General features: G+C 44.5%; 1 protein-coding gene across 4 annotated transcripts in view; it reads left to right on the top strand.

Moving 5' to 3' along the window:
• Window positions 1–27,875, top strand: part of ANO2 (anoctamin 2) — a 339,542-nt gene that overhangs the window by 89,723 nt on the left and 221,944 nt on the right. For all 4 annotated transcript variants that reach the window (XM_043564318.1, XM_043564316.1, XM_043564317.1 and 1 more), the window contains 3 exons: window positions 12,688–12,839; window positions 15,756–15,810; window positions 18,265–18,316. In XM_043564318.1, coding sequence (XP_043420253.1) covers window positions 12,688–12,839; window positions 15,756–15,810; window positions 18,265–18,316 — 259 coding nt within the window. The remainder of the gene's footprint in view (window positions 1–12,687; window positions 12,840–15,755; window positions 15,811–18,264; window positions 18,317–27,875) is intronic.

The following is a 27,875-nucleotide window of genomic DNA, read 5'->3' as shown; positions in this document are numbered from 1 at the left end:
TGTTGGCAGCCCAATTCCAGACTTGTGGCTTTCACATCTGTGAGAGCATACATTTCTGCTGTTTCAGGCCACCCACTTTGTGGTAGTTTGTTATGACAGCCCTGGGGAATGAGTATACTCTTCCTCTGGGCAGGAAGTAACAAGCCAATGATCCAAGACCTGGGTCTCAGGTAGGCTTGTGGGTTTGCTCTGTATCCCAGGAATCCACTTGGCATTTTCTAAGGTTGCTTGAAGTAGCCTTGTTCATTCCTTGATGCTGGGCTGTGGACTCCTCTGGAGGAGCCTTTTTGCAAGCATCCTCCTTCATGACCTCACCATGTCTGTGTCTGTTTCACTTTCTGCTTTTGCTTTAATGAAATCCGAAGAGACTGGAAGGGGCTCATCTTAGCACGCATGGTGGAAGGAGACCCAGTGTGGCTAAGAGCTGCTTTTCAGTTCAGCAATTATTTCCCCACTTATACTTCTGTTCCCAAAGATAATTGTTGGTTTGATTAGGTGAAAGCTTCTTTCTTCCTTGATAAGGGGTAAATAAGGATAAAGTCTGTTAGTGTGTTTTAAAGGTTGCCCATATTTCATAATTCTTATGGTTGGCTTTGAGAAGAAAGGTAGTAAAACCACTCTCAATAATATCACTCAAAATATCTGAAAATAAAAGAACTTATAACCAGAGATATAAGTTGATAAATAATTAAATTGAGTTTTAAATGTAGCTAATGCTTCTTATGCGCTGTGTTCTTTGATAAGAGCATTACATGCTTTTTGTTTTTATCTTCACAACAATATGTGGTAAGACTAGCTTTAGCTCCATTTTATAGTGAGGAAACAGGTTCACAGAGGTTAATAAGCTTCTCTAAGGTCACCTGGCATGAAGGGGTTAGACTCATTTCTTTCTGACTGCAAAGCTGTGCTCCTACTTCACTTTACTGAAACGTCCAAATTGAAGCTTGGGCTAGCATGGTCTAGAACATCATTTCTCAGAGCCTATACTCTAGAACCAGTGGTCTTTTTTTTTTTTTTTTTAAATCATGGTCTGGGGTGCCTGGGTGGTTCAGTTGGTTGAGTATCTGACTCTTGATTTTGGCTCAGGTCATGATCCCAGGGTCATGGGATTGAGTCTTGCGTCAGTCTCTGTGCTGAGTGTGAAGCCTGCTTAAGACTTTCTCTCTCTCTCCCTACCCCTCTCACTTGTTCTCTGTCTCTCAAATCAAAAAATAATAAAAATAAAAATAATTCATGGTCTAACAGACTTTAGAAACACTAATTATTAAGTTTTTCTGACCAATTAAAAGTTCTAAGAAGACTCTTAGTCTAAGAGCGAGGTTCCACTTTAACTCTTTCCCTCTGAACACTCATAGGTTATTCATAGGTATGTTCCTAGGAATCCTGGGGAACCAGTGATCTGCAGAACATACCCTGGGAAACTCCATCTCAGATTACATACCTCTGGGATGGGACAGGTAACACATCAGAATTTTTCTCTTGTCATTGCCTGGGACTGGAACAGTGAGTTACTTAGCAGTCCTGGATGATAGCTTTCTCATCTGTAAAGTATGGAGGTTGGACCCTAACTTCTCTGTCATAGCTTTAAAATGTTGGGGTCCACACATCAGCCAAGTGACAGTTAATGAATTTGTTCATTCTTTCCCCATTGTTGATGTTAGCTGAGGGACTCCTGTGGGGTCATTCACACTCTGATTGTGTCCAAATATCTCAGAGTAAAATTGTCCCACATCTGTCACTTCTTCAAGCTGTATGCTGAATGAGGTAGTACACTTAGCATGTGGATCCCTACTCTATATCTGGGGCTGCCCTTTATCCTCGAGCCTGGTAATGTCACTGGGTTTTCTCTGAGTTCTCTTGCCCATGCCTCTCTGTGGAGCCTACATTGAGCTCCCTGATTTAGACTCTTGTCAAGAGGAGAGTACTTTACTCTCTCTTCCAGGGCCTGGAAACTTTTCACATGCTTTAAATATTTGCCTCTGGTCCTAGAATGATCTCCCCATCTTCTCTAAATACACAATAAACAATAAAGAAACACATTCTTTGCATCCCAGCCCAAATCTTACTTCCCTCCTAGACCCTCCTTTATTCCTTAAGTGGATTCTTAGTCAACCTATAGTCAGGATTTTTCTCATTTGTTAGTTTTTCCTTCTTACTCTTGTGTCTCCTAAGGTGCCACATCCCCACTCCCCCTCTGAGAACTATAGTTTGTGTTTCCTGTGTATTCCCTGCAAACTGTAGTTTCGTGTTATATAAATAATAGATGCTCAGTAAATATCAGATTGATTGGCTGATTGATGCCAGATTATCCTTGCTCCCCCAGCCCCAGGGTCTTCTTGCAGCTGTGATCTACAGTGTAATAGCAGGACTTTTAGCTCACAGCTGTGTATAGTTCATGTGATCTTCCAGAACATTCTTTTCCCTCCTCATTCAGACCAACTCCGTCCTTCATCAGGTGGTGAGCTAATTACTCTTTGGGGCTATTTTGATAGTTTAGTGAATCCTCTCTGGTGACCAGAAAGTAAAAAGCAGGAAAAACCCAATGAGCTTTGTTGAGGATGGAGAACTTATAGATTCCTGGTCACAGGGAGAAGGGTCACTGTCTACTCAGCCTTCAAGATGCCTTTCAGGGCAGATTTCTTTTTATTATTATCAGCAGTAATTTTTAAATGAACCAGAACTGTTGGTGTTTACATAGGGTTGGCTGTAGGTGAGGCCTTGCCCCATGTTGCCATTTTCTGGTCCCAGACATTTGTTTTTAATGGAGGTACAGCTGAAAGGGTAGGGTTTATATTTGATATCTTTATGGGCTTTTTGGTCCATGTTCTTTGATTGGTATTTAAATAGGCTGGAAAGAGTGCAGCTTTTTATTCCTTTGGCTTTTTATTCCTTTTTGTTTTAGGTAATGCTTCTCATTTTCAAAAATAGAAATAAAATAATTGATGCCACCTAAGTGGTGTGGTTTGAGTGAGGAACCTGAGATGGCATATGGCCATGTTCTAGACATGCATATGGGCCTGGTGAGACCATATGGACCTGGCAGGCCTAGTGTTGGTCTGTTAGTGGATAAGTCTGACTCAGGGCTCAAAAACGGTGAAGAATATATGAAAATGTTATGGGAAGTGTTTTTGAATTGTTGTAGTAAGTTATTTTAAGACTCATGGTTAAAAAAATGGAAATAGGGGCTCCTGGGTGGATCAGTCGGTTAAGCGTCCGACTTTGGCTCAGGTCATGATCTCGCGGTCCGTGAGTTCGAGCCCCGCATCGGGCTCTGTGCTGACAGCTCAGAGCCTGGAGCCTGTTTTAGATTCTGTGTCTCCCTCTCTCTCTGACTCTCCCCTGTTCATGCTCTCTCTCTGTCTCAAAAATAAATAAATGTTAAAAAAAAAAGGAAATAGAAGTGGTGGCTTTCTTTTGTTAAAGCCTAGAGTCATGTCTCTCTGAACTGGGGTAACATGTGCCATACTGGGGTTGGCTGGGACCTGGTGCTGGAAGGCAGTGGATAGGTTGACCATTGAATTTATTACCCAAAGTAGGGCTCTTTGAGGGTGGAAGAGCTCCCAGTGATTATGCCAGGACTGTCCTGAGTAACTGTGGGTGCTCTTCCAGCTTGGCCATGGCTACTCCTGAGGGTGTATGGTAAAGAGTGAGCAGAAGGGGAGAGGTGGAGAAGCAGGCAGAGGCAGTCAGCTTCTGGCACCTGGGGCTCATGGGCAGAGCTCTTCTTACCCAGTAAGAACTGGGATCAGTGACATGTTGGCTCATAACACCTGTCGAGATCTGATTGTTACTTTTTCAGGAATTTTGCAAGGTAGTAGTTAAACTATTGGTAGCTTGAAAATGGCCATGGTGGGCACTGTTTATACCATAGAAATCCACAAATGTTATAAATCAACAGCCTCTCCATTAGTTGGTAAACATTTACCAGCACTGCACCAACAAAAGCCCAAGGATGTACACTTGAGTATAAAGGCAGAGTGGGGCCACTGATGTGTGCCATGGCTGGGGCAGGGTCCAACCTGAGGGTGTTTTGTGGTTCCTGCAGTAGACATTAAAGGGGCATTGATCAGAGAGGGGCCAGGAATAATAATGTCTATGTCAGGGACTCTGACTGGATGCCACATCTGCTGCCTCTGATACAGAAATTTATTTCCTACGTCTTCCTACTTGCTGGCTCTGCTCCAGCCTCACTGGCCTCCTTGTTCTTCCTCCAGAATGCCAAGCCTTTTTCTATCTCAGGGACTCTCTGATTGCTCTTCCCTCTGCCTGGAAGACCTCTATCTACCCACAGAATTCACTCCCTCACTTCACTGGGATTTCTGTTCATATGTCCCCTCCTCGGACAGTCCTCCCTGTCCACCCTCTGTGAGGCATGCTCCCAGCAACTCTCTATGCCCTTCTCTTGTTTTTCCTCTAACAGTTCCACCGGCTCCTGAGTCATGTATTTGTGTTCTTGTTTGATTATCTGTGTCCACACTGCACTGGAAGCTCCATGAGGGCAAGGATTTGGCTTTATGATACAGGTAGCACCTAGAAGGGGCATGGAATAGAGCAGGCATGAAACCAGTATGTGTTAATGATGAAAGAATGGGTCACACATACCAGACCTAATCTGTGGTGGCAACTGGATACAGACTGATGCTGAGTGGGCTCTGAGGCCCATTTGAGGGCATTAAGAAGGATTCCTGTCATCCCATAGGGCTGTCTACATGGGTGGGGCTGGCAGCACATGTACCATATTATCCATTCCTGCTCTGGGTTTTCAGTTGCCCCTTCAGTTGCCAAAAAACATTTGGGAAAAGTCTAACTGTAGCTGGAATGGGGCTAGGTTGTATATAGGGGGTCCTAGCCTTTTGGAAGGCCCATTTTTCATCTACCCACCCATCCACACACCCACTCACCCATGCATCCACCCATCTGTCCGTCTGTCCATCTGTCCATCCATCCATCCATCCATCCATCCATCCATCCATCCATGCATCCATCCAATGGATACCTATTGAGTATCACTATACTCTGCTGAGGGCAGGTGATTCAGTGGTGACCACACTGGTCTTGGCTCCATTGGCTTTGGCATGGTGAAGACTCAGAAGTTAGAGAGCTGTATGAGCTGGGAGGCACCCACAGAAGAAAAAGAGCGGGGTGGACAGAGCCAACCAGAGGAAACTAATTTAGGCGGGGGGGGGGGGGGGGGTGGAGGGAGGGTGAGGGAAGGCGCCATTTGAGCTTAGACTTGAGGGCCAGGTTGGGGTTTGGCAGGTGGGGAGGACAGGTGAGAACCTTCTCAGGAGAGGGAAGGACAGGTCATCAGCCCCAAGGTAAGGAACCCCCAGCCTCTGTGGGGAACTGAGAGGAGGCCATTATGCATATAGTGGGAGGCAGGAGGCGCAGCTTATAGGGGATTTGTCAGCCATGTAAGTAGTTTGGATTTTATCCCGTATTTTTAAAGTCAGCAAACATTCATTCATGTGTAGAGTACATACCAAAATGGAATTAAAAACCATAAATGAATATAGAGCTAGACAAAGGAGAATGTGCATTTTGTAGTATCACTTTCCAGGCTCAGTATTGCTTCAGACAGGAAATTTACCCGTAAGCATAGGTAGGGATGAAGAGACTGGTTAGCTTCTGTTGTTGGTGTCACACAGAGTCTCCCTGTGGGATCTAGGATGCGGCTGGTCTTGGGGATTCTGGTGCTGTTGGCATTTTGGTGAATAGCTTAACACACACACAGGTAAATGCTTATGCGTGGGAGTCCTTGAATCTGATACAGAGTGTGCACGCATGCGTGTGTACGTGTGCGTGTGTATCCCTCCCTCTGCCCTCTCAGGCACCAGCACGCGGGATAAGAACATGGGGGCAAATTCTGCTGCATCTATAGCTTCCCTTTCTCATAACTTCTTTAGTCCAGAGCCTTCTGCCCTTGTCAGCTAGTGGCTTGTGGTGCCATGCTCCACACTGACTTCTCAGTGTGCCCGAGCCTTTTGACATTAAAGGTCAGGAAGTGGGTGTGATGCTGATCTTCAAGCCCTAGCCTTAAGGCAAGTGAGATGTCATCAATTGTAATAGTTGACCTTCAATTATCTAGTGACTAGGAGGAGCAGAGGAAAGCATAAATAGATGAAAAGAGGCAGACTTTTGGGGTCATGGGATATAAGCAGACACACATGCTCACAGCGGGGCTCACTGTCCATCTTGATGCCTGGTTTGTGCTCTTCCCACTGACTTTTCCTACGAGTTGTAAGGAGAGGCCTTCTTAGGTCACTACAGGTGAGTGACTCACAGATGATCAAGATTATATCATTTATAGCTCTTATTGTTGCACCTTCTCCTTGATCTCTGGGGTCATTGGACCTCTTCATGTTTGTATGGTACTGGGCATGTTAGTAAAACTTTCTGTGCCTTGGTTTCTTTATCTGTAGAATGGGGACAGTATTATGTATCTGTTCATGATAGACATCACCATAGCCTTGGTTCCTTGCATCCCTGGAGGGAACATGATTCCAATGCAGGAAGGAAACAAATCAGTCCTGAGACCACAGTGCTGTGCCCCTCTGGAGGGGAGAGGCAGAGGGAGACAAAGGGGGGAGAAAGAAGTAAGGAAAGAAGGGATCTCGGTAAACCTCTTAGACTATGACAATGAGGCCAAAGTGAGCTTTTATGAGAACCACATTTGAGCCCTGGAATAAAAAATAAGAGCAACATACTTTAAAAATTATTTATGATTTTAAGCACATGAAAGGCGTATCATGTACCCAAGGAGGGCATAATGGGGAACAGCTGGCTAACATGTGTCTTGCCATTTCTGAGGATGTTCATAATTCTCTGATGTCCAAGAATAACAGTAATAACGAGGCCGCCGCTGAGCATATTAATGACAATAAAGAGGGTCGGGGTGCCTTTCCTGGATCCTGCTGGACACAAGAGAAGAAAGAGCCTGGCTTATTGGGTTTGGTGGGACCGAAAGGGAACTCCAGCCTGCTTCCTTCTTGGGGGATCATGGGGCCCTTCCACGGATCAAAGGTTGAAGGAAAGAGCCTGGATGGGGAGGGGGGGGAGTCAGGAAACCTGGGTTTCAGGCCTGGTTTCACCAGAGACTCTGGCAATTCCTTGCGTCTGAGTCTGTTTTCCTGTCTGTTAGGTAGCGATGCTAATGCTACTTGGCAAGCACACTTGCAGAGTGTTCATGGGGCCCAATGAAGTGGTGCCTACAGAAGTGCTGGGCACATTGCAAAGCATTCTGTTTTGGAAGGGTCATCACCAGCTTTGTGCTTCTTCAGCACTTGGCAAATCAACCACCAAGCTCAGTGCCTGCATCTAGGAGGTGCCCACGATGTTGAAACATAGAAACATCACGAGCGTTTCTTTTTCATTAAATGTTTAAAGCTGTACACTGTTGGACAGGACTTTCCAAGGCATTTAGTCCAGTTCTTTCTTTTATGATTTTTGAAGTGGATCTGGAGCAGTGCATGGTCTAGGGCTAATGATCCCCCACTACCGAGTCAACCTGAGTACTCTTCCCAGTGCTCTGTGGATGATGAGATTTTCCATTCTGCCTGATGGGAAGAGGTGCTATTTTCAGTCCTTTTAGATGATTCTTTCTCCAGGCTCAGCTAGGTCCCTCGCACCTGTGCAGTCAAATGGTCACAGGGGACCTTCTGCAGCTCTCTGGAGCTCCTTGTGAAGCTCTCTCCTCTGGGCTACCCTGTCCTGTGAACTCCATTTGCCTTGGCCTCCCCAGACTTCCAGCTCTGTCTCCTCAGCTCAGGGGTTCAATGGGCCCCACTTGTCTTCCCTTCCTGTCCCTTGGCTGAGAACCTCTGTCAAGGCAGTGAGCTGGAGCCATCCCAGGAGCCATCTTGCTTGTTTCCTGTCTCCTAGGAACTTTGTTGCCTGATAACCAGTATCTTGAAAACCACAGTCTCTATCCATTGGGGCTGCTATAATGGAATACCATGGACGGGGTGGCTTATAAACAAGAAAGTGGGCGTGGAATTCTTTCTCAGATTTCTGGAGGCTGGAAGTCTTAGACCAGGGTGCCATTGTGGTCAGGTGAAGGACCTCTTCCTCGTTCCTAGCTGGTACTTCTCACTGTGTCCTCGCATGGCAGAAGGGGCTCCACCCTCATGATCGAATCACTTCCCAAAGGCCCCATCTTCTAATATCATCATATTGGGCACTAAGGATTTCAAAATATGAATTTTGGGAGAACACAGCAATCATTATTTCATGTTTTTTTGTTTGTTTTCGTCTGGGTGTCTTGGTTGTTTCTGATAGGGTAAATCTGGTCCATTTTACTCCATTGTAGTGGGAAGTGGGTATTCCCTAGTTCTCTCTTTAGAGGTGAAGAACCTGAGAGGGAGAGTGACTTGCCTAAAGTCATACAGCTCCTTGGTGTCAGCAAGGACCAGGACCCAGGTCATTCACTCAGTAGATGTTATTGTGTTCCTGCTGTGGACCAGGCACACAGGGTTTGGTCCCTGCTCTCCAGAAGTCTATAGTCAGTTAGGGAGACAGGCAAGTGAGCCGAGAATTAGAGAAGAACATGATAAACTTCATGACGCAGGCATTTGTTCACAGGATACTGAAGAAGCATGACGAGAAGTGAGCAGCCAAGGAAGTTTTTCTGGGCAAGTTGATCCTTAAGCCTAGTGGTGAAGGAGAAGTAGGAGTAGTCCAGATGAAAAGGAAGGGAAGAAGTTTCAGGAATAGGTACAATGCTCAGGCAGGGAGCAGGGTCCTTTGTCCTGTGAGCTTATGTGTCCCTGGCATTGTGCCATGGGTTCACCCACCTGTGTTTTATTGTGAGTACATGTCTGGCTTCATCCCCCACGAGCCCCTGAAGTCTGGGAAATCTCTTTCCAATGTAAGTCGATCAGATCTTTCAGCCTGGACATGACCATGTGGGGTCTTGGTCAGTGCTGTGGAGTGGATGTTACTTTGATGTTTCTGGTGAGACTCTCCTCCACGTTTTACATTTTTCCTGGAGGTGGATGATATTGCTTTCAGTGATTTGGAGTACCCCCATCAGGAAACAGTCGAAAGGTATCCTGGGCCCATGCCTGGTCCCTCTGAAGACATACCATAGGTGCCTACTCCTTTTAGCCCGTTTCTCTAAGTGAGCTCTACCAGACCCACTGCAGGGTGAGCGTGAAGAACTACGTGGAGGTTCTCAGCTAACCTTCTGCCAGAACAAAGCCCTGACACAGTTGCTGGGTTATTAATCTGTACCTGTTGAATACGGGCATTCCTGGCCTCTGCCGAGGCTGGGCTCCCAAGTGCCTTTGCAGTTGGTGGGGACAGGGAGGGAAGCTGTTCAGCCAGCCAGAGTCTTTAGTATTTTAGCTTGACTCTCCAATCCCATTTATTTCTACCAGGCCTGTTACCTTGTGGCTGTTCCGTCCCCAGCCTGGGCTCCTCCAGTGGCAGCAACTGCCATTATCAATGCTGGTTTCCCCCCAAATTTATCATTCATTCATTCATTCATTCATTCATTCAAAGACAGGAAACAGTTTGGACGGTATCCTGCCTTCATGGAGATCATGGTTTGGTAAGGCAGCCGGACATTAATCAAATAATCATTCAAGTGAATGTAAAATTACAACTGCAGTAAGTGCTACGAAGGAGAGGAATTTGGGCCCATGAAATACTGTGAAGGTAGGACTTGACCTTGTCTGGAAGCCAGGAAGGACTTTCTTTAGGAAGTGACGATTAAGGGAGGCATCAAGTGTGAACAGAGTTGGCGGGGGGGCAGGGAGTAGATGCAGAGTGTCGAGGGCTCAGAATGTTGGGAAAACTGCCAGAGGGCCAGCAGTTGGGTGCAGTGAGCAGGGGACTATGGGGACTCCTGTGGGGTCCCATGGGCTGTGTTAAGAACTTTGTTCTTTATCATTAGAGCAATATAACCATTGAAGGCTTTTTCATAGGGAGGTTGAAGGCTTCCCAGACTAGGAGAGTCTGGGAAGGTAGTAATGGAGAGAAGTGGACAAAGAAGAAATACCCTGGTGGGTCTGAGTCTGTCATTCCAAGGCATCTGGAAGACAGAGTCCATCAGCTTCCCTCCTGTTTGGAAACTTTAATTTCCATGCACATGCCATTGAAAGACACATGGTGATGGGTATGATTAGCACATTGCAATCTCAGTGCAGGACACGTGCCTGGTCAGCACCTGCCCCAAATGACCTGTGAGATGTGTTCTGGGACTGCATGAGGGGGCCATTGCTCTGTCCCCGTCCCTCCAGGCTCAAAGATTCCTGAGGGATGAGCTCTTTGCATTGCAGTGACCAATGTGTGCGGAGAGACTTGGCAGGATGCTTAAGAACTTGACAATGGAGGCATGATTATAAGTGGCACACTATTTTTTCCCCCCATGATAACTCACATTTTAGCAAACAAAGCAGTAGAGTAGAATAGTCAAGAACACAGGCTTTGCCAGGGGATTCAGATACTCCAGTTATTACCTGGTTTACACTATCTGGGTACTCCAAAGAAATCAGGCCGTGTAACCCTTCTTCAATCCAGCTTGAACTTTTCTACTTTCTTGTTTGTCTAGAATGTTTTTGCCTGCATCTGTTCAAGCCTTATTCATTCAAACTATTCATAAGGTAATGTTAATAGAAGTGCGATCAAACAAGATAAAGCATGTGTAGAAAATGAAACAAATGCCCATCAATAGGGGAATGACTAAACAAATTAGGATTCATGTCTGCTGTGTAATATTACACATTCATCAAGGTAGTTCTATGTGAACTGACCTGGAAAGGTAATATATCTGTGATATATTGCTAAATGAAACAGGAAAATTGTGGAACCATACATGAAACAGGATCATAGTTGGATTTAGAAAGGAATGTGTATGGAAAAAGTTAGGATGAAACGTACTCCAAGTTGTTAATAGAGATTTCCTCTGGAAATGATGGTGGGATTCGGCTGGAAATGAAATTGAACTGTTCACATACAGTTAATGTACTTTTATGGTTTGAGTTTGCTTGTTTACTAGAACTGTGTTAATTTTGTAATTGAAATAAAATCAAAATGCATCAAAAAACTTGTTAGAAGAAATAAATAAACCATGGTTCTATTTCAGTTGTTAGATTGGGGACGTTCTTCCCCTCCCCCTAATTTATTATTTTATTAAAGAACAAAATGATAGCAAGAGAAAGTTACCTTTCTGTGAAAGCTCAACAAAAATGCTATTCCCCAATGAAACATGTTTCTGATTCCTCAATTGGATGTGCTGTCTCCTTTCTTTGAACCCTCAAGTACTTTGTGTGGCTTTTGCGGCATTTAACTCTGTCTACCTTGTATTTCATACCTGTTTTACTGCCTCTCTAGATTTAAGCCACTGGATGGATGTCATGATAGAGAAGAAAATCAGCTTTCAAGTTAGAAGATCTGGATGTTGGCCCTTGTTCTGGTTTTCTAGCACAACGTGACAAATGAGCTCAAACGTAGTAGCTGAAAACATAGTCACTTTTTCCTTTCTTATGAGTTTATGGTTAGGAACTTGAGCAGAGCTGGGCTGGATGATTCTTCCACTCATATGGTATTGAGTTGTGTCCCTTGGTGGAATTTAGCTGGGGGTTGACCTGGACAGGAAGGTCCAAGAAGACTTCCTTCATATGGCTGATGCATGGCCAGGCAGCTGAAAGGCCGGGTCCAGCTTAAGTCCTTTGTCTTTCTGAGCGAATGCTCTTACCTTCCCATGGGCTTCTTCCTGGTGGCTCCGGACTTTGAGACAAAGGCAAACCAAACAGAAGCTGCCTGTCTTCTAGAGGATGCAACCAGCAGAGTGTCTCTTCTGCTGTATTGATTAAGCATCTACAGAGCCCACTCAGACTTAAGAGGGTGGGAACAGAATAGTGCTTCTTGAAAGGAAAATTTGTATGAGAAATTTGTGGCCACCTTTAATCTGTCACAGCTCTGCTGTAAGTGCAGCCTCCATGTCTCAAGGACTACATCTATTAATTAAAAAGAACAAGATCTGTAATGTATGCAAAAACACCCTATGCATTATAAAAAGCTATGTGTACTATATATATATATCAATAATTATCTTGATAATAACTCTGTATCTTACTCAAGGCAGGTATTTTCTAGAGGTTTAGTACTTTGAAAACAGACTCATTTATCAGCTAATTCCCAAGAGGAACACACAAAGAAAGTGATGTGGGGCATGGTGTAGTTGCAGAGTACAGACTTTGACTAGGTTGACATGAGTTAAATCCAAGCTGTCACTCAGTTACTATCTGTGTGACCTTTGTTGGCTCATTGCACCTTTCTGAGCCTTAATTTCCTCCTCATAGTATGAGAGTAGTATTTACTGAGCTGGGTTTCTGTGTGTATTGGAGCTAATTTGTGTGGAGCACTTAATATGGCAACTGTCACTTAGTAGGTCTTCTGTTTCTCTTAAGATGATGTAACAAAGTCATATAGCAAATTTGGCCTCCTCGCTGGTTTCTCTGCATTGGTTACTCCATCCGCAGAGATGACCGAGACGGGGTCGAGAGCCCACACCTTTGTGAAAGCAGCAGGGAAGGGAGGGCTCCACTTGTCTCTCCCAGTCTCCTCCTCTTTCCAGAGTGTCCCTCGCTGGGGGTTTGGTGCCCCGTGCAGCTGTGGTTGTAGTCATTCTTCTCTCGGTTGGATGCGGTCTCCTTTTTATGCCTGTGGCTTTGCCTTTTGTAGATGTATGAGATCAAATCAGAAGGCAGCATCACGAAGAAGTTCAACGAGCTTCTGCAGAAGCTGAGCTCGCCCCTGAAACCTAGAGTTCCAGAGCACAGTAACAACAAGATGAAAAATCTCTCCTACCCATTCTCCAGGGAGAAAATGTATCTGTAAGTATGGGAGCTGTTGGGGTAGGGATGTGGCAGGGGATGGGAAGGGAAATCAAATACCACTCAGTGTCTCAGCTCCCACAGTGAGTGCCCCACAGCCTGGGAGATAGGGGAGGAGGCATACTCTCATGGTGAAATGTTCCCTGCATCTGCTTTCTGAATCCCCTTCCCTAAATGAGATTATCCCAAAGAGCTCCCCAACATGTGTCCAGTGGCTCATGGAGCACCTGCCATTTTAGTCATGTTGCATGATGGATGGAAAATCATGGAGCACAGAGCCATAAACTTTGGGGTTCAGTGAGAAAATGGTCAGATACCTGTTTGCCTTCTGTGAGGAAACCATTCTGCCCAGTTCCTAGTCTAATAGGGTTTCAACATATTGTGATAAACCAGAGAGAAGGAGAATAAAGTTTCTGGATTTTTGTATTCCCATCTGCATACTCATGTACCCACTGACTCTGAAGAGATGCCCACCCAGATCCCCCCTAGGGAGGGGGGCGGGATAAGAGCTCTTCACAGGGATGGCCATTTGGGAAACCTTTGGAAGAATGAGTCATGGTTGGGAAGTGAGAGATGGAGCATGAGTTCTGTTGTAGGTGCTGATGGGAGAATAAGAGTGTCAGGATTAAGAGAGGGAAAGCAAGGACCAAAGATAGGTAGAGGAGATAGAAGAATCTGTCCCTTTTGGGGAGATGGCATTCCCAAAGCTGTGTTTCTGGTGTTGATTGGATAACATCTCCTACCCATTTTTTGCCATATTAGATAATAATTCAATACACATGTATTTACTGTTCGTTTTGCACGTATTTTCTCATTGAATCATTATTCCCCTCATGATTCTGGTCCCAATTCTGGTCCCAATTCTGGTCACCAATTCCAATGTGTGTGCCGGTCTTCCCATCCACCAAGGAATTCTTTGACATCCTGCAATTCCACACAGTTCTGACACTACCTACCCTTGGAGAACATTACATTTCCCAGGTTGAGGGCTCAGTGCAACAAGACTGCCCTCCACCTCAGATACCAATCACAAGTCCAAGGTGTTCCCTGTGCTTCTGACTGGCTGGCTGTAGATCAGAGGTTCCCATGACCTCCTCTTCAGGTTTGATTAACTTGCTAGAGGAGCTTACAGAACTCAGAAAACTGATTTACTCACTAGATTACTAATTTATTACAAAGGATATGAATCAATGGCCAGATGAAGAGATACATAAAGTGAGGTTCTGAATGAAGGTGCTTGTGTCTTTGTGAAGCTTGGGGCCCGCCATGTGGGCACATGGAGGCATCCTAGTTCCCCAGCCTGGGTACTCTGCAAGCTCTTTCCTTTGGGGTTTTTCTAGAGGCTTCCTTATGTAGCCATGGTTGATTAAATCACGGGCCATTGGCTACTGATTTAACCTCTAACCCCTCTCACCTCCCCAGAAATCAGGGGTGGGACTGAAAGTTCCACCCTCTATTCAAGGTTGGTTCCTCTGGCAATCAGCTCTCTCTCCCCCACCTCCCTTCCACCTTTAGGGGATTTCCAAAAACCACCTCATTGATAAAAGCCTAGTTGTGGCTGAAAGAGGCTTGTTAGGAATAACAAGACACCCATTTCACCTTTATGGCTCTGAAAATGATTTCAGGAACTGAGGACAGGAGACCAAGTATTATGACAAAACATGTTCCCATTGCCCTTATTGTTCAGAAAATTCCAAGGAATTTGGGAGCTATGAGTCACGAGCCCTGGATGAAGACTAAAAGATGTATTTAGCATAAGTCACAATGTCACCCTGCCTCATGAGGTGGCCATTCAGATATAATGGTGTCTCATAGAGAGGAAACTAAGGTCGGGGATCTGTTCAAGTTCACACAGCATTAAGTGGCTGAACTGGGACTGGGACTGGCACATTGACCTACTGGCTGCTGGGGTTTTTTGTTTTTTGTTTTTTGGTTTTTTTTGGTGCTCTGTGTCTCTTCCATGCTTCCCCTTCCTTGGGTCTGCATGCTGGTGCTGGCATCTGAACTGCCATCTCCCATGCATCTCCATTCATTCAGTGCCTGTGACCCTTCAAATCCAGTTCCTAGACACCTCCATCTGGAAGAATCTTCTGTCCTTCCCGCCCAAAATAAGCTCTCCATCCTCTGAATTGTTAGAGCAATGGTCTACCTACTATCATGTTCTAGTCTTCATTGGTTACTAGGAAACACATGCACCCAAGTGACGGGGGCTCCGGGGGAGCTGGGAGCACATTCCAGGCATCTGCACCCTGAGCACAGTCAGATCTACACAGGTGTTCTTTTTAGCGAAAAGGTCACAGTGTGAAGTGGAGAACAGACGCGGGCCTTCCATAATTAAGAGTTTGGTAGCTAACTGATGTGACAGTAGTGACAATATTAAATGAAAGTTTGAAAAACAAAGCCTTATCATCCCAGCACCAGGAAACTATACTCTTTCTGGTGGTTGTTATATTGTTTACTCTCTTTGTCCATACACAGGAATCCTTTCTACATACTTTCATGTTTAAAACATATCATAGTATAATATTTTCCTATCAGTCTAAAATTTTCTACTTAAGATGTTCTCATAATTATAATTTTCAGTGACCGCATGATAATCCACCCTGTTGATTTTGGAATTTCATTTTATGTCCACTATCCTTATTGTCAGTAACTTTGCAATGAACATTTTTATTTATGGAACTTTTTTCTTCTATTGAATTTATACTTCCTAGGATTCATTTCTGTGATCAGTTCTCACAATTACTAGGTCAAAAAAAATTATAAACACTGTGTGTGTGTGAGCATGTGTGAATATGTGTGTCTCACACATCTTGCTGTGTTGCTTTCTCAAGGTTTGCTCTGGCCTGAGGTGACAGTGGTCTCAGGACAAGGGTCATAAAATGAGTTGACCTTCTGTTTTCTTGGTGTCTCCAGGTACAACATCCAGGACAAGGACACCTTCTTTGATAATGCCACCCGTAGCCGCATTGTAAGTACACAGGTCAACTACGGGTGGTGGGTTCTAGAATAAGGGGAAGGCTGGGTACCCAGTGTGGTAGGGCCTTCTCTTGCTCTTCCTGCTACCTCCCATCATCCTTTGCTTGGGGTTGCCTAGCAACCAAGGGGCGGATCCAGGAGCTTCCCAATCTTAGTGGCAAAAGGAATAGCAAACAGATCCCCTCACTTAGAGGCTGAGAGAAGTCTCTTCTCTTTAGGATTCTCCACCTTGGCCATTTGGAATCACAAAAACAGGAAATGTCTGAGCTGGTGGGGTCTTTCAGCTAATCAGGTGACCCCCTTGCTTGACAGTTGGGGAAACTGAGGCTCTAAGAGGCAGTGGATTGAAAAAATTCATACAGATCACTAGTGTCTGAATGAGGACCCGTTGCGGGGCTACTGTGTTTCTTTTACCCTCTAAGGAGTGTTGTGCATTTATATCACAGGGGATGCTAGAACTAGCCAGTTTGTTCAAGAATAAAATTCCCAGCCCATTCAATAGAAAGCCAAAATTCATGACTGTAGCTGTTCTTCTACTATTTTTTTTTTTTTCCTTTTGAAATCAAGGTTTTGGCTTTTGCATGATGATGGATTCTGACGAAAATCTGTGTATGGCCTGTGCCCCGTGGCCTCCATCTGAGCTGTAGCGTGTCTCCATGCTCTGGTCCATTTATTCTCTATCTACCTGGAGAGCATTCAGCATATAGACAGAGGAGAAAAAGAGGGACCCAAGAAAAGCTGCTCACTTACTTATGCCACAGTGGGAACAATGGCAGTGTGTTTCCATTGTACCCCAGGAAAGAACTTAAGTTTCAACAGAGGAGAAGTAAGGGTCAGGTAGTAGAAGGACTTCCAAGTCAGCAGGGTGATCAGAAGGATGAGAAGTGACAGGTGATTAGAGGAAGCTACAAAACATTTCTAAGGCACACTGAAAACATGGCCCTCCCTGACTCTTTGCTCACAGGTTGGGGAAGAAAACACCTCAGGTTCCTTAGCCTAGTGTTTTAGGAAGGTTAAAATGAGTACATGATTTATCATCCTATGGAAAAAGGCATAAACTTCCCATTTTTTTGTTGATGCTATTACAAGCTGTTTAAATCGCCCTGTGGCTTGGGTCTCATGTCTATGGGGGAGTTATAGGGTGTTGTGGAGATTACCAAATAATTGCAAAGTACTTGTAAAATAGTCAATGTCATATAAATGCTGTTCCTAATTATTATTGCTGTCGAATTACTGCACAGTACTATAAGTGAATTAAACATTCTTGGGCCCCATAGTGCTGGAAGTTATTTATTTTCCACTCGCTCTAGGTCTGTGGCTGGAATATGGGAGTGTGAATGATGATGCAGGAACACGCTTCTCTCATTCAGCTCTCATTCTGGAAGCTTCTCCCTTTCCCTAGTCCCCCCCCCGCATAGTGAGAAGGGGTAGAAAAGAGCCTTTGAGTTTTGTCTTGGGGTCTACTCTGCCCTGGACTATTGTCTGAGGAACTTGCTCATATCTGTATACGGCATCCCTGTGCCCCTTCTTTGTAGGTGTCCTAGCACCCCAGCTATTTGTCCCAGAGCAGACTTCCTTGCTGGGAACCTCTTTATAGTTGGACACAGGCTTGGGACCCTTTGGAGGGCACTAGCTGGCCAGTCTCTGTTTCCTCTGCAGCCCTCCCTCACATGTAAGAGACATTTCCCTGCAAGTCCCATGTCCAGGGCTCTGTTGGCCTATTTCGCCATACAGTCATCATTGGGCTGAGAGCCTGGTATGTGCCCCAGAAGTGCTCCGAGACAAGGAGTCTTGAGGAAGTGTCTGACTGGGGAGACAAGATGAGGACTCAGGAAAAAAACAGAGAAATAATAGTAACAATGAGCAAGATGTATGTGGCCCTCTATGAGTTTACAAAGCACTTTCATGTTTTCTTAGAACAGCTCTGTGAGTCAGCTCCATTACAGAGAAGGCCAGGGACTGTCAGGGCCCTCAGGGAGGTTTGCTCAGGACCCCTTGGCTAGGAGCTGGGCCTGGAACTGGATTCAGCGGCCTGCTCATCCTGGGCTTTCCCCAGCGTTGTGCTACTCAGGGTTGGCGGATAGGACACCCTCCTCTTCCCCTTCCCTGGACGTTCTGGCCCCAGCACTCCCTCCCAAGCCCTCCTGAAGCATGTGGGTCTGGGCTCCCTGGCATGTTTTCCTTACCTTCTGTAACTGCAGTCCATATATAGCCTTTATGTTTTCGGGGTAGGGCGAAGGGGATAGTGTGTGTGCGAGGGACTTAGGTTCTTTGCTTCCTCAAAGCACTCAAGTTCGAACAGGTTTGATGTGCAGTGCATGAGCTTGGCATATGCTTGGCTTCCCCCTCTCTGGAAGTGGGTCCAGTTGCCTGGTCCCCTGCCCTCCCCCTCCCATGGTGGCACACACGGTCATGGTGCTCACAGCCCTGCTCTTGTCTGTTTCAGGTGCACGAGATCTTGAAGCGCACAGCCTGTTCTCGGGCTAACAACACAATGGGTAAGGACCCCCTCTGCCGCCCACGGGCCCAGTGCTGATGGGCTGCCACGGTGCCAGAGCTGTACTCTCTGCAGCTTGCTGCAGGGTATGGGGGGCAATGAAGAACAGAACAAACAGACACCCCCATGGAGGAGGGGAGGCTGCTTGCATTCAGGGCCAGGGGTCCTGCTTGCTCTCCAGGAGCAGCAGCACCCCATCTTGTGGGGGCAGGGGTGTTCCCCAGATTGCTGTAACTTCTCCCAGACCTTCATCCCTGTCTCCACAACCTATACAAGGTTTTAATAATCACCCAAACATGGCAGGTTTAGTTTATTTATTTAGTTTTTAAGAAGAAAGGCATCTCAGAGACCCTTTAGTGCAGCCTTCTCCCTTTATGTGTGAAGGAGCCGACCTCCCGCAGGGTGACTTTTCAGAGGTCACACGTTAGTCTGAAGGTGCAGCTCCTGAGTTCAGCGTTCCTGTCACCGAATGTGGCTGAATCTGTTCCCTTGGTGATTTGTTTTTGAAACTTGAGTGTATTAGTCTTTGCAGTAGGAACGTCAGCATTTGGGAGCCCGTAGGGCAGGCTAACTGATGCTGGAGAACTTTGCGGAAGACACTCAAAATGGCTGAGGTGGAGATGGGAGCTTATGAGCACAAGCACACGTCCTTTGCACAGGAATCACTCTGCAGGCCAGAGCTCTTTCCAGAGCAGCTACCAGCACTCAGAATGGCTTTTGAAACCTTTGAGAGAAATTCCTTCAAAATACACTCTGGGGTGGCAAATCTTTGGCTTTTGAGGCAGCCTTGAGTTAAAGAGTTCAAAGTCATTTAGAGGCAAGTCTAGTGAATAATGTAGTCAATCAAGCCAAGAAATCACAACAGTGCTAATGATAATAAAGGTAGCATTGGAGAGTTTTGCGGGGGGACTCATAAGCTGCCTCAATACCAAGGGAGTAGTCCTGGAGAAGGAACCAGAACAGGTTTTATATAGTGATAGTGCCTTTAGTCTAGTGCAGAACTTCTCGAGGGGGCAATTTATGATGACGGGTTGCGTTGATGTATTCATCTTGTACAAAATCCCAAATAACACTCTAGTTTTTGAAAGTCAAGTCTTGCATGTGGTGTTGTTTGTCTGGAACATGGTACTGATGAGGTCAGGACATGAGTGAGGGAGGTAATTAATTAGCCCAGCTTGATTCCATGGAAGGACTGAAGCCCCCACTTAGAGCAGCCATTTTTCCTTGGTTCCAAGGACAACCAGAAGAGTCAAGAGATCTTAGAATGTATTTTATATTTTCTCATGACTTCTTTCAGAATTCTTGAATTTACCTCATTTCTTGACCAGTTCACTCCTCAGCTCCATTAATCTGCCTTTTATCCTGTCAGACCATCCTCAATTTGACCAAACCTGCTCTCTCAGATGTCATAGGTGACTTCCAATTCCCACATTTCATGGCCTTTTTCTTAGTCTTCCTCTTCTTTAACCTCCTACACATCCTTCCACACCTTCTTTATGGACCTTCATCCTCTGAGAGTTGATATCCAGGAAGGTGCTACTGCTGTACTGATCTGCTGCCACTCTTAAAAAAAATAATAAAAATTAAAAAAATATATATATATATACACATATATATATATATTAGATATCTATATCTATATCTATATCTATATCTATATCTATATCTATATCTATATCTATAGAGAGAGAGTGAGTATGAGCAGGGGAGGGGCAAGAGAGAGGGAGAGAGAGAATCCCAAGCAGGCTTTGCACTGACAGCACAGAGCCCGATGTAGGGCTTGATCCCATGAACCGTGAGATCATGACCGGAGCCGAGGTCAAGAGTGGGATGCTTAATACTTGAGCCACCCAGGTGCCCCTCTGCTGCCATTCTATTTCTGCCTCATGGACCACACTTTCTTTGGTTCTTCTTCCTTCTCCTAGATTTTAGATGTTTTCTTCTCCATATTCCCTTGGCCTCCTTACTTTTCTCTGTATACAGATGACTAGGAACCATGTATTTGTATTTCCCACTTCTCTCACTAATTCTAGCCCAACATTTCCAACTGACAGATGGATATCTCCACTGAGATGTTCACCAGAACCTTAAAATCAGTATATCAAATGTCCATTTCTAATTCCCCCTCTCTTCCTCTCTCTCCTGCTTCTCTTCCTGTTATTGTGACCACTGTCTTCTCTGTTTTTGCTCACATGGTTCCCTTCACCTGAATGTCCTCCCCCCATCCCCCCATGCCCATCCCCAGACCAAACATGGCTGTCCCATGGGTTCTTCCAATGCCCTGTCCTTGGAACTCCCACCAAATTCAGTCTCTTTCTTGCTGATTGCTATGTCCATGGCCTAGGCTCCCAAACAGTCCTTGAAGTGTGTTGAATCATCTCCTATGCCCCAGTGCACCTAGCTGTCTGCCTTGCACATTCTAGTCCATGAATTTGGTTTAGCAAATTAATTAAACATGCCTAGCCTGTTAGCCCACAGCGATTGGTGGTAATTGTAACTATGGACAAATAAATTCTCTGCAACTCAGTTTCCTTGGATGTAAAGTGGGATAGTAACATCTATCTTGCAGAGTCTTTGGGAAGATTGAGCTGTTAGTTTGTCTTGTAAACTAGGAAGTCCTTGAAAACTGAAGTTTATTTTGAGAGACCGTCTCTGGGTTGTCAAAAGGCCATTAGGGATCCTCTACTTTATTTTATTTTTTTTTTTTTTTTATTTTTAAAAATTTTTTTTTTTCAACGTTTTTATTTATTTTTGGGACAGAGAGAGACAGAGCATGAACGGGGGAGGGGCAGAGAGAGAGGGAGACACAGACTCGGAAACAGGCTCCAGGCTCCGAGCCATCAGCCCAGAGCCTGACGCGGGGCTCGAACTCACGGACCGTGAGATCGTGACCTGGCTGAAGTCGGACGCTTAACCGACTGCGCCACCCAGGCGCCCCAGGGATCCTCTACTTTAACACTGAAGTTTTTTTTTCTTTTTCATTTGAGGATATGAACTTTTTGGTGATGTCTCAAATCAAACTTCTTAAGAATTTTGTTGTGTTGAGTAGTTTTCAAAAATTTCTTTTTTGTCGTTCAGAAAACATTTATTGAGCACCTTGTCTGTGTCAAATGATGTTATAGAAACTGAGAGATGCCAAGATGAATTTGACCTAATTTCTAGCCTTGAGGGCTCTTAGTTTAGCTATGCAGACAGTCATGTAAATAAATAATTATGAGCTAATCTGCTAGGTACAACTATAGAGACATGTACAGAGTGCAGAGGGAACACAGAGGTGGAAGCAATTAACTTCCATGTGTGTGTGTCTAAGTATCAACATAAATTATCCAGTATTCATTTCGTAGCTCAGGGGAAAGTTGGCATGTCAGTAATTCTACCAATGGGGACAGAGATGACATGTGACTTGTCCAGGGTCACATACTGAGTCATTGTGAGATGGGTCTAGAACTTGGGTTTCTTTGCTCCAAATCTTATATCCAATACCTTTGGGATGCTGTGAACTAGAGGTGGAATTAGGTTGAATCTTTAAAGTCTGTTACTACAGAAGCAGTAGCCATCTGGCCACTGATTTATAGGCATTTGAATTGGAAGGGAGAGCCTACCTTCTTTTAACATATATTGAACCTTAGGTCCTAAAACACCCAGGTACTTCTGCTAGGGGTCTTGGCAGGGAAACGTGGAGAAATGAGTTCAAGTTCTGTCTCTACTAAATTTGGTTAGATTTTGGTAGGCTGTATTGTGTCTGTTAGCCTCAGTTTTCCTGCACTTACAAAATGCTGAAAATGAAGGAAAACTGAGGTTAACATATTATAAAGCCTCTTCTTTAGTGCTATTCTAATATAATTTAAGTTAAACTTTAAACAACTTACTATACAAATAAATTTTTAAGCCCCATTGTTAGCCAAACTATAAGAGATTCTTAAAAACTGAGAATAAAATGAGGGTTGGTGGGGGGTGGGAGGGAGGGGAAAGTGGGTGATGGGCATTGAGGAGGGCACCTGTTGGGATGAGCGCTGAGTGTTGTATGGAAACCAATTTGACAATAAATTTCATATTAAAAAAATTAAAAAATAAATAAATATCTGACAGATTTTACCAGTTGTGTGTGGGGGGAACCCATTGTTGATTTCTGTACTTTAAGCATGGGCATTATAAAAATGAAGTGATGAATTATATTTTCTCTAGATTCTCAGAACAAAATGTCTAACTACACACTCTGTGTCTTCATGCAGATGCTCTGAAGGAACCTCAAGCACAACGTAAACCAAAAAAATACAGACTTCCCTTTGGGGGGACAACCTAGCTCTCATCCATGTACCCCAAATTTCAGTGAACTTTAGTTCTTAATTTCTCAAGCCTGGAACTGTAACAAAGTGCTATTGGGTTGATCTTGTGAACATCTATGAAATAGGCACAATTTGACTCTTTTTACTTATTTTTTTAATATTTATTTATTTTGGAGAGAGAGAGAGACAGAGTACAACCAGGGAGGTGCAGAGAGAAAGGGAGACACAGAATCCAAAGCAGGCTCCAGGCTCTGAGCTGTCAGCACAGAGCCCGACGCGGGGCTCAAACCCATGGACTGTGAGATCATGACTTCAGCCGAAGTCGGTTGCCCAATGGACTGAGCCACCCAGGTGCCCCTAGACACAATTTGAGTCTTTACAGCCATTATCCTACTCTATATCAACTGTGTTTTTTCTTGAATTTATTATCCCAACCACTAAAAGGTATTCTTAACCCTAGTTTTACCCATTTTTAACCTATAATGTAAAATTAACAGCCCGTGTGAGCTTCTTAAAATGCATATCTCATTATTTCACTGGTCTGCTTGAAATGACAAAATAGATCCACATTTCCCTTAGATAAAATCCAAACCTCTTAATAGTTACCTGTTATGAACTTGATGTTTGTGTCACCCCACCCCCCGATCCATAACATTGAAGCCCTAAACCCCATCCAAGAGTCTGTTAGTTCAGCAGTAGCTGCTGCTGATTTACTAGCTTTGTAACAAGGGACATATGACTGAACTTCTCTGCTTCCCAGCAGAAGAGAACCCCCAGGCTGATTTTCAAGTTGTTTGTCTTCTGTGTTGGAAAATCAAGTTTCCCTTAAGCTCTTTGGCCAATGTACCATCTTACTTAGAAGATCAGAAAAAATGAGGAATGTAATGACACTCAGAGGCCTCAAGATAATATGGCCCTTTGAGCCATGGGGTAAATTTTGATTTTATTGCCCTTCTCTCTGGTTTTATAGAGAAGCACAAATGACTAGAATTGACTTAGATTCCTCCAGAGGAATCTGCCTCATAAAAAGAAGAGAACAGGGAGAACAGGACAGTGCTTGGAATTGTTTTCCAAGGTATTTTTCTTGATCCTTCACCCCTGGAATTACTTTTTATATGGTCATTATTGTGGCCAGTTCACAAAGCTTCATTCCTTTGCCATTGTACCCAATTACAAGGGGAATTAGAAGATGGCAAAAATAAGAAAGACTGGAATCAAAGCTGGAAAATATGCTAAAGATAATAGTAACTCAGACACACTCCTGGTCATTTAGTATTATCACTTTTTTCTTTGTAGAAAATACTTTTTTTTTTTTTTTTGAGAGCCTAGTTTTGCAAAGCATGAAGCTGTATATGAGTTGCATGTATGGAATTATTTATATTCCCGTCTTGTTCCACAAAATTTCTGAGGTGGCTTACAAGAAAAACAATAAAGCAGCATAATATAAATAAATAAAGAAATAAGAACCAGGAAAAACACAAATTAAAATAGAATGTCAAAACTAGGGGGGAAATGGAATACAAATATTTAAACTATAAGGGCCTGTAGTTCCTACAGTTGGGGCTGCAAATTTGACCTTGAACCAAGTGAAAGGGGAGTATGGTTAGTGGTTTAGCTCTTAATATCCTCAGCAACATCTTTTGGTACAGAAATTTTTCTAAAATCTCTCATGCTATTCTCTGCTTTCTTATGTAGAATAGATCAAGGTATATCTTCTATATAAATGCATATGTAACTTTTTTTGGATGGTTCAGGATCATCACTAAGAACAGAAGTTTTTAGGGTGGCTCAGTCGGTTGAGCGTCCGACTTCGGCTCAGGTCATGATCTCACAGTTTGTGAGTTCAAGCCTGCGTCGGGCTCTGCGCTGACAGCTCAGAGCCTGGAGCTTGCTTCAGATTCTGTCTCCCGATCTCTGCCCCTCCCATGTTCATGTTCTGTCTCTCACTTTGTCTCTCAAAAACAAATCAATATTACATAAAAATTAAAAAAAATAACAAATTTTTAAAATGTTTCCTCGAGGATTCCCAAAGTATTGTTAGGGTTCTTTGCCCCATACTCTGTGATATCTTGAATTTTTGACTCTGGTAACCTCCTTCTCTGAATTCTGCTCTTTCAGTTTTTGCTGTTTGGGAGACAGAAAAAGCAGCTTATTAGAATTTGGAGCAAAGAGAGAAAATGCATTGAGGGAGGGTCTGAGGATTCTGCTGTGGTTACGGCATGCAACATTAGAGAATGGGTTTTGTGAGATTGAGGTACTTTTTCTTTCTTCTGGGCTCTCTGTTGTGACAACTGAGATAAGCAGATAAGAGCTCTCTGAACACATAAGGTATTATTGTAACCAGAAGAATAAGGACCCCTTGCACATGTGCACTTTCACACTTATTTCTCATGTGATCCTTGAAGCCACCGTGCAAAGTAGGGTCAGCAAATATACGTAATTTCACAACTGAGAAATTAACAGGGTGCCCAAGATCAGAGATTTAGAGCCAGATTTAGAACCCAGGTGCCCTGGCTCTTCTCCAGTTCTCTTTAAATTAATTAAATTAAGTTCAATTAAATTAATGAATAAATGGATGAAGTTATCTGGGAAAGGTTTCACAGAGAAATGGAAACTGAGGTCTTCCCAGTGTAGCATCCATTCATTTACTCAATGGATATTTATTGAGCATCTACCATGTGTCATTCATATCTAAAGAATAGAGTAGTGAATCAAGCAGACACAACAGACACAAATCCCTGCTCTAATGGGGCTTACATATGAGGTAATATTTGAGGAGAAGAGGAAATAGGCTGCCACGTGGCTGTCTGGAAAGACAGATGCATGCAAGGAGAGCAAATAATACAGGAGACATGATGGAAGCCACTCCCGAGAATCAGGGTCCCAACAGGAACAAATGACACTCTCAAAATAGGATAATTTAAGGTAGAAATATTGAGATACCATTTATAAAGGTGTGGATAGGGAGTTGGGGATGCCTGGAATTAGAGCAGTAAAGCTGTTCCTAGCTCCAGATCCATGAGGTGAGAGAAAGGTTACTGGAACATGGATGGACAGAACTGGGTAGAGGAGACCCATTGGGACAAGCAGGTGACTATTCAGGGAGGAGGTCAGGGGTCCCAATTCCCTCTGACCTGCTGAACCCAATGGAAAGCCAGAGAGCAAGGGAGCCCATTCATGTCAGATAGAGAAGGGGTGAGTGTGTATCTAGAAGGAGCAAAAGGAGGATAGGCACATGCCCAGCAAGACTGGAGAAGCAGGTGGCATTTCAGTTCTGGGACGAGCAAATTGAGAAACTTAGGTCAAGTCACATTCCCTCACTGGACCCATTTCTTTCTCCCCTTGTAACATAGAGACCCCACAGTGTGCTTGAAGCTTCTAATTCCAGGTCCAGCATTTCATAGACTTTGATTCAAAGGAACAACATGGTCTCCTTTCCATAAGAGCCAGCTGGGCTTGGAGCGCCTGGGTGGCTCAGTCGGTTAAGCATCCGACTTTAGCTCAGTCATGATCTCTCAGTTTGTGGGTTCAAGCCCTGTGTCGGGCTCTGGGCTGACAGCTCAGAGCCTGGAACCTGCTCTGGATTCTGTGTCTCCCTCTCTCTCTGCCCCTCCCCTGCTCACGGTCTCTATCTCTGTCTCTCTCTCTCTCTCTCAAAAATAAACATTAAAAAAAAAAAAAAAAAGAGCCAGCTGGGCTTAGAGAGGGGACTGGCTCTTCTATAATTTCACACTGAGCAGGTCCTGGGCCTGCCAGGACTTGAGGTGGTATGATGTTTACGGACCTCAAAGACCATGGGAGAAGACAATGAGGGGGAGGTAAGGGCAGGGAGGATTCAGGACCACTGGCTAGCATGGTTGGGAGAAAAGATTGCATCCTACATCATTCCTTTGCCCGAAGCCCTGGGTGACATTGCTTAGGTGTGGCCACGGTCCATTTGCATCCGAAACCCCTGGTGTACCTCGGAAAGCCCTGGCTCTCCAAATCCCACACAGGATTTGCCGAGTCAGACTCCGTGTGTGTGTGTGTGTGTGTGTGTGTGTGTGTGTGTGTGTGTGTGTGGTGGGCGGGGGGTGGGGGGTGGGGGCAGGGCTCCAAAAGCTGCATTTCTAACAAGCTACCCAGGTGATTCTTAGGAACTCTAAAGTTAGATAAAGATGACTTTGGGCTGGCTGCCACAGGCTTCTATTCACATCCGGGAATTGGAAAGGATCATGCAGAGTGCTCTGTCCTCTGGGGATGTGGCCACTGGTTTTCTGAAGTACCCAATGATAACCAGGTCATCTTTGTGAAGGGCCTAATTGTTGCTGTTACTTTTCTAACATTTGTCATATGGATGTTTAGCATTCAGTCCCTTTTGTCCTAGCCAGCAGTAGGGCCTTGTGGACTTTCTTTTTTCTATTTTCTTTTTTTCCTTTTTTTGTCCTGTGGCAGAAGGATGGGCAGGAGGGTAAAAACAAGTATAATAAGGTAAAGAAAGGGTTACTGACCTTAAAAAAGTATGGGTGGATTGGCATTTGGTGATGGTCTAAGTTATATTTGTGGGGGTTTCTTCTGTGCCTTCTGTAACCTTCTTTCCCTCTTATTCACCCCTGGAAGTGAAGGGATTATGGACGAATGTGCACAGTGTTCCGAGACCGAATATATTCATGAATTTGGGTTCTGCGTGGTGGTGGTAGTGTGAGTGGGCTTGGCCTGGCGAAACTTGGCGGTGCCTCCTTAGCGCCACGATGCCTCCTTAATCAACATCATGTAAGGTCATCTGCCAGGGCTCTGCAAATTCACCCTTTCATGGAATGCCTTTTTTAAAAAATTGAAGTGTCATTAACATACAGCGTTCTATTAGTTTCAGGTGTACAACATCGTGATTCAACAGTCGTGCACGTGGTCCAGTGCTTACCATGATAAGTGTAGTGGCCCTCTGTCACCATACAGCATTACTGCAGTATTGTTGGCTATATGCCTTTTAAAGCACACTTTACTGTGGAGAGAGTCACAAGCCCCCTTGACCACGTCAGAGGGAGAGAAAGACACCCTTTCTACTCCTTTCGTATGGAAGTTGTTGCTGCCTTTTCTTGGACAGAAAATTACAGATTGATGGGACTACATTTTCATAGACATTTTGGTGTCAGAGCATTTCAACAAATGTACGCTTTGGGACTCTCTCCTCCCCACTCAGGAGACGATGTCTTAATTATTTTGACCAAAGCCAGACTGTGTTGTGTGTTGTAAACATCTGGTTTATCATTCATCCAGCTGAACTGGTTTATATTT

This window comes from Prionailurus bengalensis, chromosome B4, assembly GCF_016509475.1.
Source record: "Prionailurus bengalensis isolate Pbe53 chromosome B4, Fcat_Pben_1.1_paternal_pri, whole genome shotgun sequence".
Classification (NCBI taxonomy): domain Eukaryota; kingdom Metazoa; phylum Chordata; class Mammalia; order Carnivora; family Felidae; genus Prionailurus; species Prionailurus bengalensis.
This window is presented reverse-complemented; position numbering and strand designations above follow the sequence as displayed.